Source organism: Phyllostomus hastatus, unplaced genomic scaffold (assembly GCF_019186645.2).
Source record: "Phyllostomus hastatus isolate PE091 unplaced genomic scaffold, TTU_PhHast_1.1 phas_contig_948, whole genome shotgun sequence".
NCBI lineage: Eukaryota > Metazoa > Chordata > Mammalia > Chiroptera > Phyllostomidae > Phyllostomus > Phyllostomus hastatus.
In genome coordinates this window covers 8863622-8881967 of record NW_025333993.1, presented here as the reverse complement: position 1 = coordinate 8881967, position 18346 = coordinate 8863622, and the positions used below count along the sequence as shown (strand labels likewise).

At 49.5% G+C, this 18346-nt stretch overlaps 1 protein-coding gene across 2 annotated transcripts in view; it reads right to left on the bottom strand.

The window, feature by feature from the left end:
- Positions 1 to 240: 240 nt before the first annotated feature.
- Positions 241 to 18346, bottom strand: part of CRYZL1 (crystallin zeta like 1) — a 31910-nt gene continuing 13804 nt past the window's right edge. The window contains exons 5-13 of one of the 2 annotated variants that reach the window (XM_045852609.1): positions 17009 to 17053; positions 15824 to 15892; positions 9929 to 10062; positions 8783 to 8894; positions 7069 to 7167; positions 5458 to 5579; positions 4557 to 4662; positions 1470 to 1519; positions 241 to 858 (exon numbers count right to left, since the gene is read on the bottom strand). In XM_045852609.1, coding sequence (XP_045708565.1) covers positions 826 to 858; positions 1470 to 1519; positions 4557 to 4662; positions 5458 to 5579; positions 7069 to 7167; positions 8783 to 8894; positions 9929 to 10062; positions 15824 to 15892; positions 17009 to 17053 — 770 coding nt within the window. In that variant the 3' untranslated portion in view covers positions 241 to 825. The remainder of the gene's footprint in view (positions 859 to 1469; positions 1520 to 4556; positions 4663 to 5457; positions 5580 to 7068; positions 7168 to 8782; positions 8895 to 9928; positions 10063 to 15823; positions 15893 to 17008; positions 17054 to 18346) is intronic. The other variant, XM_045852608.1, reaches the window with a different exon arrangement.

The following is an 18346-nucleotide window of genomic DNA, read 5'->3' as shown; positions in this document are numbered from 1 at the left end:
TCCCCAGACCCACGCCACCGGAACCCGCGGCGCGCGGCCCCCGCCCGGGCGCTGCCACGCTCCGGCTGGCTCCCGAGGAAACCCTCGAGTGAAAGAATATCTGAAAAACAATCCGAGTGTCTGTGGGCCAGATCCTCCGAGACTCGCAAATTTACGATTTTAAGTGGCGACGGCGCCCGGGTGCTGGGATGCTGGGAGGGGGCGCTGAGAACAGAGCTCACACAGGTTGTTGGGACGAGCCAGAGAACAACCACCAGCTTTATCAACGGGGCGGCGCGGCGCCGCTGGAAGTTTCCTTCCTAGAAAGGGTTTTGTAACGGAGGCAAATGTATATAAAAGCAGGAATGGAAAACGCTTCCAGGTATTTCTTTTAGGTCAGGGGCGTGCAACTCATTGTCACCGGGGCCACGGCACCCTCGCGGCGGCCGCCCAGGGGCGGGCGGAATGTGACTGTAGGACCGTGTACGCGGAACAGCTCGTGGGCAGTTAACCCAGCGCTCGGCGCGCCGCCGCGGCCTGGTGTTCGCCACCCGTGCTCCCGGTGATACTTGTAGACTGGTCGTGGCCGTTTGTCCAGGAATTTTGAAACACTTTTGAAGTTATCTGAAATAACAGCATCTTGTCTCAGCCAGCAGGAAAACATGCCTAAAAACAGAACACTTGCTCTTATCTTCCTTGACTTTTCTGAACATTTCCAAGGAAACTGGCTTCAGCTGCTGGAACGGGCCTATCCAACCGAGGTCCGGGAAAGAACAACATTAGAATCGAACAACTTGCTTTTTTCTTCCTTGATTTTTCTGAACAACTTCCATGGAGACTTTCGCCTCATGCAGTGGGATGGGTTCCTCCAAACGCGGCCTGGGGGAGAGTGACATTATCCGATGAGTGCAGTGCAGAGAATGGTGGGGATACGTCAACGGTTTGTTTTTTAAAATATTTTACTTATTTATTTTTAGAGAGGGGGAGGGAGAAAGCGAGGGAGGGAAACATCAGCGTGTGGTTGCCTCTTGCACCCCCCACTTGGGACCTGGCCCACAGCTCAGGCCTGTGCCCTGGCTGGGAATCGAACCGGCGACCCTGTGGTTCACAGGCCGGCATGCACTCCGCTGAGCCACACCAGTCGTGGCCAATCGTTTTAAACAGTACAAACTTGTCCATTAGTATGTCTGCCCTGAAAGATGGTTAAATTTTGAGGGGGGAGAACACCTGCTTGACCCGCCCCCTCTTTTTTGATAGACAGATCCAAGCATGGCACTTGTCCCCGCCTCCTCCCCCTTCTCCAGCTGCGGGCTGCCTCCGGTCGCTGGGCAGGGCCAAAGGTAAACCGTGAGAATACCAAGGAGCAGCCATTTAAACAATAAAGTATGGAGGCAACAGGTGTGCTGTGAAAGCTGCAACGGAAATAGAAACGCCAGCCCACCTCCTTGAGTAGAGAAGAATAAAGACCGTGGTTGGGTAACTCAGCGTACCTGAAAACACCAGTTGATAACTTCTCCATCACATCTTTTAAGATACGTAGCTGGAAGGATGTTAAGGTAGTGATGTAAAATAGGATTCAATAAAAATCAGTCAGCCAGCAGGAGATGCTAGGCAGGTCACTCTTTTTTGTTTTTAATTAAGTTTAGCGCTCTCAAAAATAAAAAATGCAAGTCACAGAGACTCAGCTGTCCAGTGTATCGCTAGAGAAGGGAATCGGGGGGGCGCTGTGCAAGCGGTGGCGACAGGAGGGCGGAGGCCGGACCCCAGAGAACTCGAACTCGGGGCATGAGGGCAGGGCTGTGCCGAGTGAGGAGGGCCCGCGCTCTCCCAGAGGCGGGGCAGTGGGGCGGTCCACTTCGCCTCTGCATCACTGCTGCCACTCTTAGTGACACGATTGTGGCACTTACATTCCTCACTTTGGGTGCAGGTTTACTTACTAAATGGCTCCAGACTCAGAATTTGTGTGCAGGAAAGTTAGTAAGCTGTGTCTGTGATACATGTCAGTAAGAGTTACAGACTACCATAACATTTTTAAAAACCTAGTCATTTAGTTGAAATTCTAATCTTGGAAGTGAGAGGCCAGGTCACTGCTAGTGCTGGAGGACTGCTCACGGTGCAGGGCCACACAGGTGGAAGGAGCTCTCTCGGGTCAGCCCCGAGCAGCAGGCGGCCCACGTGGGAACGCACGGAGGGGGCTTGTGCGGGTGAGGCCTGAAGTCTGAGTCAGGACTGGAGAAAATGTAAACTAGAAAGTAGGAACATAAGACACTTAAAATGTTTTTAAAAGGACCTAAAGAATACTGATTCACTTATTCATACTATAAATTCTCTTTCTGCTTCTGTTAATGAAATTGCCAACAGTATGGGTGAGACAGTATGTGTGTGTCGTGTATATTTCCGATTTTTGCAAACTTAACCTCATTTCATTTAAGCGTGTCATGTTTCAACAAGGCCCATGAGTTTGTTAAATACGTTAGAATCAGCTTTGGTGGGGAAGGAGAGGTAGTTCGGGGAATTAAGTAACACAGGCAACGCAGCCAGCCTGTTTTCTGACATGTGAGATTGAAAACTCGCTCTGGCTTTTCTTTCTTTAATCCTCACCCGAGCACACCCTCCTTAATCCCAGTGAGAGAGGAAGGGGCGGGGGAGAGAAAAACATCCACTCGGTGGGGATCAAACCCACAACCCAGGCATGTGCCCTGACCAGCAGTCGAACCCACAACCTTTTAGTGTATGGGATGACGCTCCAACCAGCTGAGCCACCCAGCCAGGGCAACATGCTATTTCTTTTAATAAACGGTGTTCTCGTAGTACATCATGGTGTTCTTGATTATAATGTTACTGGGCCTTTTTGCTTTAAATTGAAATTCAGACAGTAACTTCTAGAAAGCTAAAAATGAAGCTTATTTCCTAAATTTATTAAGAGACTATTTAATCAGAAATACCTTAACCCCATACCCTCGCTACATCTAGGGGATTTTTGGGTTCTGAATAGCCCGCTTTGAAAGCCACAACGGCCAGTGCGCTGAGGAAGCCCAGCAGAAGGCTCTGCGCCTCTGCCCTCGCTCCCGGAGGAGGCCGCGCTCGCACACGCCGCTCACGGACGCACACGCTCAGCGGAGGGGGAGCATGGGGCTCAGCGGAGGACACGCACGGCTCGCTCTTCAGGCACAGGCACCTGTATTGAGTCACGGGAACTTGTTTTCTATCCAAAACTTTAAAAAGATTTTATTTATTTACGTTTAGAGAGAGGGGAAGGGAAAGAGAAAGAAACGGAAACATCCGTGTGTGGTTGCCTCTCACATGCCCCCTACTGGGGACCTGGCCCGCAGCCCAGGCCTGTGTCCTGACTGGGGATTGAACTGGTGACCCTTTGGTTCATGGGCCAGTGCTCCATCCATTGAGCCACCCCAGCCAGGGCCAATTTGTTAATAATTTTACCAAGTGCAGCTGGTCTTAGGACCATCTTCTTAGAAATAAAAGGATTATTTGTAAGTAGACCTTGCTCTAAAGAGGTTTGGACCTTTCTTTCGGAACTGCTTTCATATTCTCAAGAAAACTTTTTATTCCTTTTACCAAAACTAGAATGTTTTGCCTGCCTTCACCAGATTTGTCTCCGAATAACTTCCAATTAAGAAAACCGAACTTGCCTTAGCTGCTGTGGCTCAATGGATTGGGCGCCAGCCTGGCAACTGGAAGGCTGCAGGCCTGATTCCCAGTCAGGGCGCACGCTTGGGTGGCCAGCCGGGTCCCCAGTAGCGGGTGTGTGAGAGGCAGCCTGTCAATCTTGCACATGTTTCTTTGCCTCTCTTTCTCCTTCCCTTCCCCTCTGCCTAAATGAATACAATCTTAAACAAAATAAATAAAAAAATCAAACTCGTCTTCACCTCATGAAGAATTCCTAGCACTGATCATCTTAAAAGCGCCCCACAATCTCCTTAACTGGGATGCATGTTCAGGAAGGTTTTGCACAGTGGCGCCATCCCAGGAGCGAGGATGCAGCTGCTCGAGGTGACACAGAGCTTCTGTGATGCAGGTCAAAAACAGGACAAGATGTTCCAGTAACTTAGGGTCGACCCCCCGCCCAGAGTGACGCGGGACTGCTGGGCGAGGTTCCTGTCCTGCCGCTTGCTCCCTCGCCCCTGGGCGTGTGCGCACCCTTCTGCACATCAGTCCCTCCGCCTGTGAGACAGGGGTGGCAGTGGCCACGCCTGCCCCTCACGGGGCAGTTTGTGTGAGTGAATGACCGCCTGCAGAGCACCTGGAGCACTGTTTGGCACGATCGGTGACAGTTAGCTGCTATGATTTACTATTACCATTACTAAAGAATTTATTCAGGCCTGCAAACCAAAGGGTCGCCAGTTCGATTCCCAGTCAGGGCACATGCCTGGGTTGCAGATCAGGTCCCCAGTAGGGGGTGTGTAAGAAGGAACACACATCGATGTCTCTCCCTCTCTTTCTCCCTTCCTTCCCCTCTAAAAATGACTAAATAAATAAAATCTTAAAAAAATAATTTATTGATAAAAGTCCAGGTAAATTTCCAGCCAGACACACAAGCCAGTAGAAAAAAAGGATATAGAGGTATTTTCCTTGTTGTACGTTTGACAGGTTCCACACGTCGTCATTTAGGAAAGCCACCGTTGCTCCCTTGAGGAAAAGGCAGTGACAGTCGGGAGGGTCCAACTTGGACAGAAGCACAAAGATTGGTCAAGGCCAAGTTTGACAGAGAAAGACTTCTACACTGGTCAAATGATGCCCAAGTCACAAACAGTCAGCACACGAACATTAATACCAATATGGAAACCATGGTTTCTTTTGCATCTCATTGTCCAAAGTGATGAACTAGCAAGGTCAGATGCAAGGCCGCACTAGAATCCCGACACTGGGGTGGTAGTGTGCGTGTGCACACGTGTGCACATCAGAGAGCGGTTCCTGGCTGCTGCTCACCAGTCATTTTCACGAGGGTGTCGGAAAACCGTGAAGACTGTATGTGCGAATTACGGTGTTGGCGTATCAACCATGATACAAACATGTAATTTCAATTGTGTTAGGAAACGTAACTCTGGGAGACAGCCTGGATATACACATATATAGTATATTCCAATTTGAATAATTAAGAAATTGTGATGATTTTATATAGAAATATTTTGCTAAGTGCATGTCAAATTTGCTTTGTTACTAATTTGCTTTGGATATTTGTTACTAAGACAAAAATCCGATTTGAAATACTATTAAATTCAGAGGTGACTACATCCAACCACCAAATAAAAGTTAAATGAACCCCTCTACTAGGCACTGTTTTAACATTTTTGCTAACATGTAGCTAAAGTTAAAAAAGCTACATTTCTTTAAAAATAGGGCATGATTCAGAATTTATGCTAAATTTAGCCACATCTTTCTTCAAAAGACTTAGGCATTCTTCTTCGTTAATTGTATCCTTTTGGTGGTGCGGTGACGCTTTGCGGTTCCCACTAATACCTGCAGGTTTTCCTCCGTCGTTACCCAGCGGCCTCCGACCCCGAGCAGGGTGAGGATGTCGTGTTTGTGTGGCAGCAGCTGTGACTTCCCGGGGGGTTCATCCTCTTCCCTGTACAATCTCACTTCCAGGGGAATAGGTAAGAGAGAAGAGATAATATTTCAGTTATCTGACGAAACTTTATTCTTCAAACAAGTTCTCTTTACTTTTTTAAACCCTCACTTGAGGACATATTTATTGACTGTAAAGATGCGGGAGTGTGGCGGGGAGAGAGGGAGAGACACTGATGTGGAAGGACACACCGCCTGGTTGCCTTCTGTGTGCACCCCGACTGGGGGCCCAACCCGCAGCCCGGGCTCGTGCCCGGGCCCGGAATTGAACCCGCAACCTTCTGTGTGTGGGATGACGTTCCAACCAACTGAGCCACCCACCCAGGGCTCTTTACTTTTTAATGTAGGGACGAGAGAGCATTTTCCTTAGAAAAAGTCAACCCAGGGTATTCAGACACCGTAAAAGACACTTTTTGCATTAAAACTGGTCATAAAGTGTATTCCAGATTTAGTTATAAGTGAAATAACCGAAGAGAAAAAGTCTGTTTTCATTTGACAACCAGTCAAGGTAACACAACATATAATTAAGTCTGCTCGTTTTAACCTTAACATCAGTTGCTTAACGCTTTGGGAAAAGCCGACTTCTGATTAGGGAACTCACAGACTCAAGAGAGTCGTGCTTTGACATCATTACCGAAACGTCCCCTTGAAAAGGCAATGAGGTGCACGCCCGTGGGTTCATCTCAGACCCCGAAACACCACGGCTCAAAGAGAAACCTGTGTGGCGGGCACTTGCGGCCGCTGTCACCTGGGCCCCCAGCGTGGAGGGCGAGCTCTAAGGACGTGCGGACCGAGGGCCTTCGCAGGGCGGGGACGCCTTCCCTGAGGTGAGGCGGCACCCCCGTGTGCGCGCAGCTCAGGCGTTACACAGACACCTGCCAGACGCCGGGGCTCAAGGGAGGGGCATGCGGAACAGAAGCCTGTGTGTTTTCCAGTAGAGACTGCAGGAGCCCACCGCCCGGTAGAGGGCGGTACAGAGGGCGAAACTGACCGAGGAAGAACCGGGCCGGCCGTGAATGACCACGCGTCACGCGGGAGCGTGGAGGAGAGCGGGTGTAGGGACGGACTCTTGCACTCTAGTGCCTGGATTTTAAAAGGCAGCGTGTCTTCCATTCCAGGCAGAGTTGACAAAGAGTTAAAATGAGGAAGTGCCAACTTAAATATAAAAGTTAAAAAAAAAAACCTAAATTAAACATGAATAACATCAACTTAATATGTCAAAAATTATGTCCTGGATATATACAGGGGTGGGCGAAAGTAGGTTTACAGTTGTGAATATTCAGAACAGTTTATTTTTGTATTATTGTTTCTTTACTGATTACTGTATTATTTATTTGTGTTATTTTCCTCTATAAACCTACTTTTGTCTACCCTATATATATATATATACACCACCAGACACACACACACACACACACACACACACACGGGATTTACACTTTTTTCTAACATTCAGTCGTCACGCCAACATCACACAAACTACTGACCCGGTGAAGGACCTACCTCCAGCATCGAGGACAATGTCTACTCCCAGGCCCCCCGTCTCTTCCAAGCAGCTCTCGGCCACACGGGCGCTCCCAGGCGACACATCGACCACCCGGGCTGTGAAGGACAGGGCGTCAGACAGCCGTGCTGCTTGCTGCGCGGTCAGCACGGACACTCGAGAGGAAAAGGAAAAGCAAGTATCTCTTCTGAAATGAGGTAAGTGGTTCAAACAATTACTGAATCCAAACTATACTGTTTTCCGTCCAACCCGATGCCGGTAAGGATCAGCTTAGAGGCAGGGACTAGTACTGACCGTGGACGCAATGAAAGAAAGCGCGCGCATCTGGCGGGCAGGGAGCTCCGAGGCCGGTCCGCTCACACAGAAGCCGGCTCTCTGCGGCCACGGCCGCGCTGCCAGGACCGGGCTCTGTACACCTCGGGTGGCACGCAGGTTAGGACAAGCAAGGGCTGAAAGACTGAGTGGTTCTAAAGTGTGTTCAGATTTAATCGAGTTTAGAGCTACAAAGCACAAAAATCTATTTGTGCAATGTGGTATTTCTCTCTTTGAGGCTGTTTGATCCTTTGTCGGTCATAGAAATCCCCCGCACCTCCCCTAGCTGCTCCCCAAAACAAAGAAGGTAAGGAAAAAAAGCATTTTTAAAATTGTTCTTAGTACAGCGAATGGAAATTAAACTAATTTTAATTGGTTAAAATATTATATTAATAGAACAAGCCAATGAGAGAAGTAAAACTCTCAGAATTGAAACTGGTAAATGAAGTTATGTTTAATAATACCATTCATACTTTTTTCCCTATTTTTAATCTCTTTTTCCTTTTTCCTCCTGGTCTTCTCCTTCTCCAGCCCCTGCCTTAACCTCCCTCCCATTTCTCGGTTATCTCTGCCAGAAGTATAACCTAACAATGGCCACAGCGGGAGCTGCAATGCTGGGCAGGCCCGGGTTCAAGCCCGGCGCCAGCCCTTCCCTAAACTCTAGATGCAGTCCCCGGGCGAACTGGCTGAGTGCTGGGAGAGGCTGCTGCTTCCCGTTACCGCAGGGTTAAGGACCCGCAGTGACACCGTCCACATTAACGCCTCACAAGCACTGCTTAGCGGCTGCCCGTCACACTCAGCTCACCCTCTTCTCATCTGTTAAACTCGGATGTCAATTCTGTAACTCCACTCTATTCCATTCCACTCCCAGCCTTTTCCTTTCCTTTTCACCCTATTTTTTCTCCGCTTGTTGCTGTCCAGACACAGTCAATCTTCTCAAGGGCTCCTGCGCCTGCGCCACGTCCCGTGCAGCAGAGACGGGACCTGAGCCCGGCTTCTGTGGAGGGGCCTCGGCTCCCCTCCTACCGGGACCAGGGACCAGGGAACTCTGCAGGCGGGTCACGGGGTGACACACATACAAAGTGAGGCAAACGTGTATCGGTACACCCATGAGAACCGGAGCAGCAGCAGGTCTTCCCAAACTGTTTCAGAGTGCGCCTAATTCAGACGTGGCTAAGTTGATAACAATGGGGCAAAGAAGAAAGGACATTCAAAGATGAAGGTTTAAAAAACGAAATTTCTAATGAAAAGTATCATTTAAGTAAACTTAGCATAGATGCTAAGTGCATTTTAAAAGTGACTTTCATTTGGGATTTTGTGCTTTGTTTTATAAGCACAATTCTTAAGGTGCTACACCTTCAAACCGTTCTTTTCAAGTGTGTGTGGAGCACCACTGCCCACCTAGGGGAGGCCGGAGTCTCTCAAGGTGCTGCTTGTCCTCCGGGCTGCTGGCCGTCGAGATCACTTTGGCTCCGCGGTGGAGCGCTAACTGAATGGCGATCGTTCCGAGCGTCTGTGTGGAGGAAACACGGCAGGGTTACAGACAGACAGAGGGCAGAGGCCGCATCACCTTAGTACACAGGTTGTTGAGTCAAGGGTGATACTTCAGTGCTGCTTCACTGTATTTTTGAATGTTACTATGATAGAAGAAGGAAAGAAACGTGGCGAAGTTTCATAGGATCAAACACTGGATTGACTTTTCCTCTGAAGGGGTGCCACTCGCTCTCGCCCAGGTGGACCGAGCAGGATGGAGCACGTAACTGCAAGGACGCAGGGCTGTGCTCAAAACACGGCCCCAGAGTGAGAACTTCGGGCCTGGCAGGGCCTCGTCGCCACCTCGCCCCCAGCTCACGGGGCAGCGCGTGTGCGCGTCCAGCTGCCATGCCTGGCGGGCCGAGGCGCCTGGCAAGCTCCGTGCTGTCCCCGGTGGCCAGCCCGGGGGGCTGGGCTCAGGGGAGCACCACCGGCCTGCTGCTGCACGTCGGGCTGAGCCCGCTGCTCAGGGCGGTTCTGCCTTTTTTCGAGGATAGCATTTTCATCCACGGCCACAAAGAAAATAACACCATAAATTCACTCCAGGTTCTTTAACATTTTTAGGCTATATTTCTATCTATTTGCCCTTAGTGTCCATTTCTTTTGATAGTGCACGTAGAATGTTTAAATGAGCACATCTGTGACATTGTGCAGTCCATCTACAAATGCCACGCCACATTTGCGTCCATGGGAGAGACACGACGCGAAACTGGCGGGAGTCCTGGGGGACAGCTTTAAGCCTGCAGGAGCCGTCGCAGGCCTCGTGCCGCGGGCATGGCGACAGTGCTTTTCCGATGCTCCGGCAGGCTCACAGCGGGAAGAGACTGAACACACTGAGTCTAACTCGACTCTCTCATGGATGAAAGCTGCTTGTTTCAACAAAAGAGAAGTTTGGTAAAGAAAAAAAAACCAGAATAAGCTACTGGCAAAAACTTACATTAGTCAGTGGATGCCTGTTCCCCAAGTTTACTACTGTGCTTTGCTCTGTTTCTGAACAAAACTATCAGTACCTACACTTGCTCCGTCCATTATCAGCACGGCCTTCCCCGCAGAGAGAGGAGAAAGATAATGCAGAGCTGTGTAGGCTCGCACTCCGTCCCGAACGGTTCCAGCGGCTTCCGTCCACGAGACTTTTTCTGGCTTGTGAACTGTCACAAAGAACAACAGGGAACAACTCGTTAGCAAGTCCCGCTGGTCTTGCCTCCTGGATCTGCCCAGTCCCCTCTGCCCCACCCACTCCGGGACCTGGTGCCAGCCTTTACTCCTGTGACAGGGTTCCCCGCCTCCATTCGTGCCCACGCACAACCCACTCACCCTAACAACCTCGTCTCTCTCCCTGGAGGTCGTCACCATTCCTTTTTTAAAAAATTGAGTTGTAATTGACATCACCACCATTGTAATGTAACTTCTCATTTGCCCCCATAGTTTAGTATTCAAACCTTCATCCCTAAACAATGTAATTCAGTTCTGCCTGTTGTTGAACTTGACCTAAATGGAGTCACACCTGTATGCATTCTTTTGTGTCTTACTCTCTGTGCTCTGCATGGTTTTTGAGACACCCGTTTTTGCACGTGCGGCGCGTCATCCTTGTTTTGTGGCGTTCCACTAAGCGAGCGAGTGGTGCGGGACGGTTTCTTACTGAGATGCCGACTTGCTTCTCCCTCACTGCTGATGGAGCCGAGCGCCTCTCTGTTTCTTGGCCACCTGGAATTCTTTCTGTGAGGCGACTGTTCAGATGTTTTCTCCATTTTCCCATAGTGTTTTCTTACCGAGTATAGGAATTCTGTACATATTCTAAGTGAATTATGTGCTTGTTCACGTGTTACAAATATTATTTTCAACTTTTTGGTTTTTCTTTTTAATCTTTTAAACAGTGTCTTTGAAAAATAGAGAAGTATCAGAATGATCTCTTAAAAACACACACGACACCCGCACACTCCCCTGCCTCAGTCACTGGTGCCTGCCCAATGGCACGTGGAACAAAGTGCAAACTCCTCCAACGGCCTGAAGAGGTCTCTCGATCTGACCGTCAGCGCCTCTCATGCTTGATTAACTTTTGTTTTGTTTCTGTGTCGCACACTGAATGTGATCTTTTCATGGCACAAGAAATCCTTGCGGACTCAACTCAGAGTCAGTTCTGTAACACTTTTCGCAGTCTTTACGAGCTCTTTCAGATGCTTTTCCTCTAATGCCAAGGACTCAGGTGATGGAGCATGACTGAGCCCCGCTTTTACCAACTACCTAGCGCCACCTAGTGGGGAAGCCGGGCATCGAAGCATAGAGGTTGAAAACAGACCAGCAGGGCAGTAACAGGAAAACTCTGAGCAGGACAGTCATGCGCTGCCTAACAGTGGACCACACAGGTGACGGCGGGATCACTGATAACCCCATAATATAATGATGGAGTCGGAAACTCCCCATCGCCCCGTGACTGCGGAGCCGTCCCGACGTCCCCCAACACCCGACGTCCCCCACCCCTGTTTGCGGCGAGGCTGGTGCGGAAGAACCTCCGGCATGGCCAGCACACACAGTTACGTGCGGCACAGCGTGCTGGACACTGAAGATAAACATCTCTGCTCCTGGTGTGTGGATTTGCTACATTTTTATTGTTAGTTCAGAGTGGGCTCGTCCTGCTTATGGAACAGGTGTGCTGTGAGCAGCAGGCCGAGCCGCACCTGCAGGGGCCGCACACACGTCGCCTTCACTGCACCCCTGGACGGTGTGCTCTTGTGCCTGAGCCGCTCTCGTGTTGTTCTGTACAGTCACGGGCGGTGCAGGCTTTGGGCAGTTGCAGACAATGCTGCTGCGCATGCTCCGGAGCAACAGGCTGCCTGCGCGGCCCCGGCGGGTAGCAGGCTGTGCCATCCAGGTTTGTGTAAGAGCTTCCACGACATTCACACGCCACAAACTCGCCCGAGGACTCATTTCTCAGAATGCGTCCCTATCGTTAGGTGGCACATGACTGCAATTAATTTGTCTGAGGACATGTAGCTAATCAGTTTGAGTGTCTGACTCTAAAGCACATCTTCCCCAAGAGTATATGCTCAATTTACATACAATTTACTTCCACGGAGCTTTTGGAGAACATGTTCCATAACCAGAGTTCTGACTACATGTATTTTTATTAAAAAAATCAAACAGGTGGTCCTTAAAAAGTGCTAACAGTAATAAAACTACATTTAAGCCCTGGCCAGTGTGGCTCAGCAGATTGAGCACTGGCCTGCAAACCAAAGGATCCCTAGTTCGATTCCCAGTCAGGGCACGTGCCTGGGTTGCAGGCCAGGTCCCCAGTAGGGGGTACATGAGAAGCAACCACACATGGATGTTTCTCTCCCTCTCTTTCTCCCTCACTTCCCCTTTCTCTAAAAAAAAAGAGATAAATAAAATATTAAAAAAACACCAAAAACCACTACACTTAAAGATCACAAAGGTTATGAAATTGCATTGTTACATGTGGCTTAATATCAAGATCCACGCTTTTGTGTTGTGGTTTGCAAGTGTTATGTTATAAAAATGAACGAAGAATACATATTAGTTTTTATAATAATAATGCAAGAATATAAGATAATAATAAGTGTACACAGAGAGCCGTGTATGGACCGATGACAACACTGAATCAGAACCCGAGAAAGATCATTTCAGTTCTTTCCACTTTAGGTCCAAAGAACAATGCTGGAAAAGCATGTCAAATTTTGAATGAGAAACAGAATTACTTTTATGTTGGACAGAATGGCTTTAGAACTGAAAGCATCAAGGAGCTGGAAGAATTACTCAACTTCTTCATTCTACGTTCTACCCTTACTGTGCTCTAACAGGATCGGCAGGACAGTTTGGTGGAGGGGGGTGGGGGCGTTTGTCTGGAACTCAGTTCTTGTTTGGGGACACAACAGGCTTCCCGGAAGGTGACTGAGTGCTGCTGAGCTCTCGTTAAAGGGGTCACCAAGGAATTCCCAGGGACGAAAACAGAGTCTGGTGCGCTGCAGGTTGCCCCCGCAGATCGTCAGGGGCGAACTGAACTTCCTTCCCTTTCACGAAATGCCGGCGCTGCAGCCGAGCTCAGCGCGTCCTAGTCTGGCGCCCTGGCTCACGGACGGACACGGCGACCGCACCCGGGGTCTTGCCTGAAGGTCCCACGCAATTACTAGTCGTTCTTAACGTACTCCTTTTAAAGAGACATTTCACTGTATTTTCTTTTTCAAGTAATATCTGGAATTATGTTCTCTGTATGTGTCCGTGTAATTTTGGACTACGGTCACCTCGATTTGTCGGAAAATAAAGGCCATTTGTGTGGTCTGCTTATCTCGGCTTCAGTTTAGAGCTAGAAAACGTCTGACTTTCTCACTTGCGTGTCTCCTTCTGGCGACACTGTCCATAACTCCAGTGCTCAGCAGTGCCCACAGAAATGGGCCTTTTGTGTTTGTTTTTTTCTATGGCAATTCAGTTTAGGGGGCTTAGCCCAAATTTGAGCCCGGGAATCCAAACTACGGGTTTTAGTTGATCCCATGTTTTCACAAGGTTCTCAAAAGAACAGGCGCAACCAGGGTCCAGAGAAATTCTAGGGTCAGGACTGTACAGTGTGCCCTGGCCAGCGTGGCTCAGGTGGCTGAGTGTCAGCGCGGAACTGAAAGGTAGTGCGTTTGACGCCTGGTCAGGGCACTTGACCTCGGTTGCGGGTTTGATCCCCGGTCTGGGTGCATATGGGATGCAACTGATCTCTTACACTGACGTTTGTCCCTCCCTTCCTTTCTCTTTAAAAGCAACGAAAAAATGTCCTCAGGTGAGGGGAAAAAAGAAGTTGTACAACTTCCCATAAAGTGTCCAGAGTTGGTCTTCAATTTTCAAATTGAATAATTTTAAAACAGCAAGGGCGCAGAGACTTACTGCATGGTATCAAAAAGCAAGCTTTATCTTTCTTTCTTTAAAAAAAAAGATTTTACTTATTTATTTATTTACTTTTAGAGAGGGGAAGGCAGGGAGAAAGAGAGAGAGAGAAACATCAGTGTGTGGTTGCCTCTCACATGCTCCCTACTGAGGAACTGGCCCGAAATTCAGGCATGTGCCCTGACTGGGCATTGAACTGGTGACCCTGTGGTTCACAGGCTATGCTCAATCCACTGAGCCACACCAGCCAGCGTTGATCTTTATCTTTTAAAGGAAGACACATACTTGGCTCCAAATCTAGTCTTAAAATACGTATAAGTAAGCACAGGCCTCAGATTTTTGGAAAACTACATTTTGAAGTTAACTTTTAATAAAACATTATGGTATTACTTGGAAATTTTATAGTTAATGATATAGTAAATATCATAGACTTAAATATAAATTACTTACAATTTCAGAAATGAAATGCCAAAGATTTGCTACCCCATTCAAGTTCGTATGGGCGCAAATGCATATAAATTTATGGTTTTTAATGGTCCAAAATCCAAACAAACTGGCCTTCTGTCCCCCCAAGGTCTTATTATGGGTTCTATCATTTACGAAAAAACTTGGGAAGAATTGTAATGCAAGAGTTCAAGAAAACAAAATAGCATCTGTCGGCCTCTGGAGAAGGTGCAAAGACGGCCGCGCGCCCGAGCACAGGAAGGAGCCGGCGGCTGGCAGGCCACCGTGAGCCGGGGCTCCGCTCCGGCCGCGTCCTCCACCTCCGTCCGCACAGGGGCCTCCCCTGGTCTCTCATTCCTGCGTTTTCTTTATATCCTTAAATAAGCTGTACTTAACTTTGTTCTCTTTTTGAACTTTATAGAAATAAATGGTATCACACTGTTTGTATTCTTGCTTTCGTCATTCGATACAGGGTGGGGAAAAAGTAGATTCACAGTTGTGAATATGCAAATACTGAATTTATTCTTGTATTATTATTTGTTAATTATTATACTGTCTTTTCATATGAACAACTATAACCTACTTTTGCCTACCCTGAATCTGAGAGATTCGTCCATCTCTGTATTACTTTATTGATGCATTTTCCCTGCTGAACTGAATTACTATCTGGGAATGTGTTTAGTTACCCATTTTCCTGGTGAGAAACATTTGGGCTGTTCCCAGTTTTAGTTCGCAATTACAAACGAAGCTATTATGAGCCCCTGTGCGCATCTACTGCTGTACGTTGAGTTTCCGTGAGACACAAACCCTCCGGTAGAATTAGAAGCTCTGGGTATACATTATTACCTGTATTGGATTGTGCACAGTTATCTTCTAATGCATTTGTACCAATTTACACTCCGGGCACAGAGGGAGTCCGAAGGGTCCACGTCCTTGCCGACCCTCGCAACGGTCAGCCTCTGTAAATGCGCCCCCTTGTGGACGCACAGTGGCATTTCTAAGTGGTTTTAACGTGCTTCCCCTGGTCCCGGAGGAAGTGCAGCTGCTCTTCACTGCGGCCCCATGAAGTGTGTGTGCTTGCATTCATTGTGATTGAAATAATCAAGTAGACTACTATAAGGAAAATTAAAAAACAACATTTCAGTGGAACCGAATACTTGTCAGAAGATATTAGCGACAGAAGCCAAAGGCAAGTGTCCTTGATTCGTTGCTGTCTCAGACTCTACATGGACTATCTAGATTTTTTAATTTAAAAAAAATTTAAATTAACCTTTCCAGTTTCAATTAATAACCAAGAATAAGAAATTTAAAAATTCTAATTAGGGATATAATTTTAGGGAGAGAAACCGCTTTTCAAACCTCTCACCGGGAGCCATGCAGGGAGACCGGACGGTCTCCGCACCGTGTGCGTGGACGTGCTGTACTGCGCACGTGGGTTCCACGACACCGAGGCACGAGCCAGGGGGGGTCGCATGAGCAGCCAGCAGTCAGGGCCCTGCGCGCCCTCGGCAGGCCCTGCGCGGTCACGGTGCGGCCGCCCAGCGCGCACCAGCCCAGGCCCCGCCGAGCTCCGGGACTACGTACCCAAGTAGTGCTCGTGCACGCGGACCACTTCGCAGAGCCCCGGGTCTTCAGAGTCCAGGGGTAAGATTCCTGAAAGTCACAAGAGGACACGTTAGGGAAACCACCCCCACCTGAATGAGCTCAGCACTCAGGAGTACGTAGGGGTCTGAGTTCCGCGCAGTGGAATCTTGAGGGGGGCTCCAGTAAGGGCTGGTGCAGGGACAGCAGGACTTCGGAAGCGTGAGAGGGGGCGAGGACGTCGTTTTCTGACACGAACGCCACGCCGCCGGTGCTGTCCCTGTCTCTCCTTCTCTCCCTTTCCCTTTACCCTGGAGGGACGGCGAAGACCACGGCTGATTCGGAGAGCCGAGTGGGCACTGAGGCCCCTCGGGAAAGTCGTCCCTGCCACAGCCTGGTCCCTACGGTGCCTCGGAGCGCTCCCCGTGAGGTCTCACTGTCTCCTAACTGGGCTGACTTCCCTTTTGGTCCCGTACAAGAAGCACCAGGAGCAATACTGTGTCACTGACCTTTTGGCCAGATAAAAAAGGCTAAGACAGAAAGAAAATTCTTCCAGAAAATACACGAGTCAAAGGCAGTATCGTTAAGAAGCTAACAGAAACATTCCTATGGATGTATTCTTAACGGCCTCAAGCACGCCATAAAGTTAAACATTTTCTATGTTTCTATGAATATCTATTTATGAACATTTTCTACAAAGAAATGGTAAGACTCCATATGTTTGTGGGACTGTCTAGGATCTAAGTATAAATCTATACACATATATATGCAAAGTGGTATTAAGTATGGATTAGCAGAAACAGTACACGCAGTGCGCCCAGCACACCCCGAGTTCTACAAGAGCGGAAGGGGGAGTCCCGCACAGGTCCAGCGGAGACGCCGGGGGCGCCCCTGCAGAGCCACGTGGGTCGGCCGGGGAGGCTGGGGCCCTGGGGGCAGAGGGCGGGGCCGAGCACGGTCGTGGCTGCGGTGGACTTCTCAGCTCTGATATTGTTCCACCGCCAGACACTGAAAAGTTGTAAGTGTTCTGCTACTGAGACCGAACTCCCAATTCTCTTCGTCAATAGACATCTTGAGAGCCAATTCCAACAGTTAGGAAAGTACTTGTGTATGCAGCAACGCCATAACAAACGTTAATAATTGTATAGGAAAAAAAAGGAAGAAACAATAATAAAACAGATAACTTACCAACTACTTCATCATCTGGTCGAAAGAATGACACCTTACTTCCAACTGAAGAGTAAAATAATAATTAGTATGACGATGTTATTAAACACAATTCTTACTTAACTATTAAAATAAAAAGATCCTTGGGTTTATAAGACGTCACCAACTCGGAGAAAAGGCCAGGAACTTGTGGGACGCCTTGAGGGTCTGCCAGGGCTGCTGCACAGCACAGTGCAGACGCGGGCCCTCTGCGGGATGTCCTGCAACCCCGGCCGCGGGCCTGTTGGCAGCACAGAGAAAGCCGCGTCTCTGCTCAGCCAGGGGCGAAGGAATGGAGGAAAACAGTTCACCCCCCAGCTCCTACGGCTACGCTGCTCCCCACCCTTCGTGCGGCTCAGCTTTGTATCAGAATCTTAAGACACACAAAGGGAAATTCTGGTAAAAGTCACATACAAACTTCCTCTGCTTTGGAATTATGGAAATAAATGCAGACTGGTGCCCAGAAATCTTTCGAAACTACATAGAAACGACAGCTACATTTTCTCTGTTCATGTGGAGAAACACCCTCCACCGACAGTCAATTCTTCGGAATATTTTTGTTCTGATCGTTACAGGAGGAAAGGGGCAGGGGGGAACACCGAACGCCCCTGAGTGCCCCCTACGTCCGGCATTTTAGTGTGCCGTCCCTTTTTACCTCACGGGGTACCCAAGGTGGTGCCCTGCCCCCAGCTGGACCCGTGGGCAAACAGCGGAGGCCGTGAAGGCAGGCGGACGCCGGACACCTGGGTGGACCCGGCTGGCCGGGCATCGCGGCAGCCCCGGAGCCCAAATCTGCCCCCCGACGAGGGCCTCGCGCCAGGTCCCGTCTGCTTCTCCGGGTCCCTCCCGAGCCAGCGCCCTCCAGTGGCGGGGACTGCGGATCACCGCACCTTCCCCGTTCCTCCTGCTCCCGGCCCTCCTCCTCCTCCTCCTGGGATCACTCCAACCCTTGGGTCTTGGCTTCCTTCTCGCTCCTTCCCACCGCCCCTCCGACGGTGCCTGCCCAGGGCTCCGGGCCATGCCTGTGTGTCTCCACTTCCGCTGCCCCCGGGTGAGTTCATCAACCCCATCGCTTCACACACAACCTGCACGCTGACAGCCCTCGGACGCACACACTCCCAGCACAGGTCTCTCACAGCCCTGCGGGCTTCAGCTCACCGCGCCGCTTCCTAGACGCCCCGCCCCGCCCCCCCCCCCCCCGCCCCGTGTATCACGGATGGGCCTGGAGCTCAGCCAACTTGAGTCTAAACTCCCCGTCTTCCTCCTAATCACAATCCTCTCCCCTTATCAGTTGGTGGCACCAACTCATACCTTAGCCGG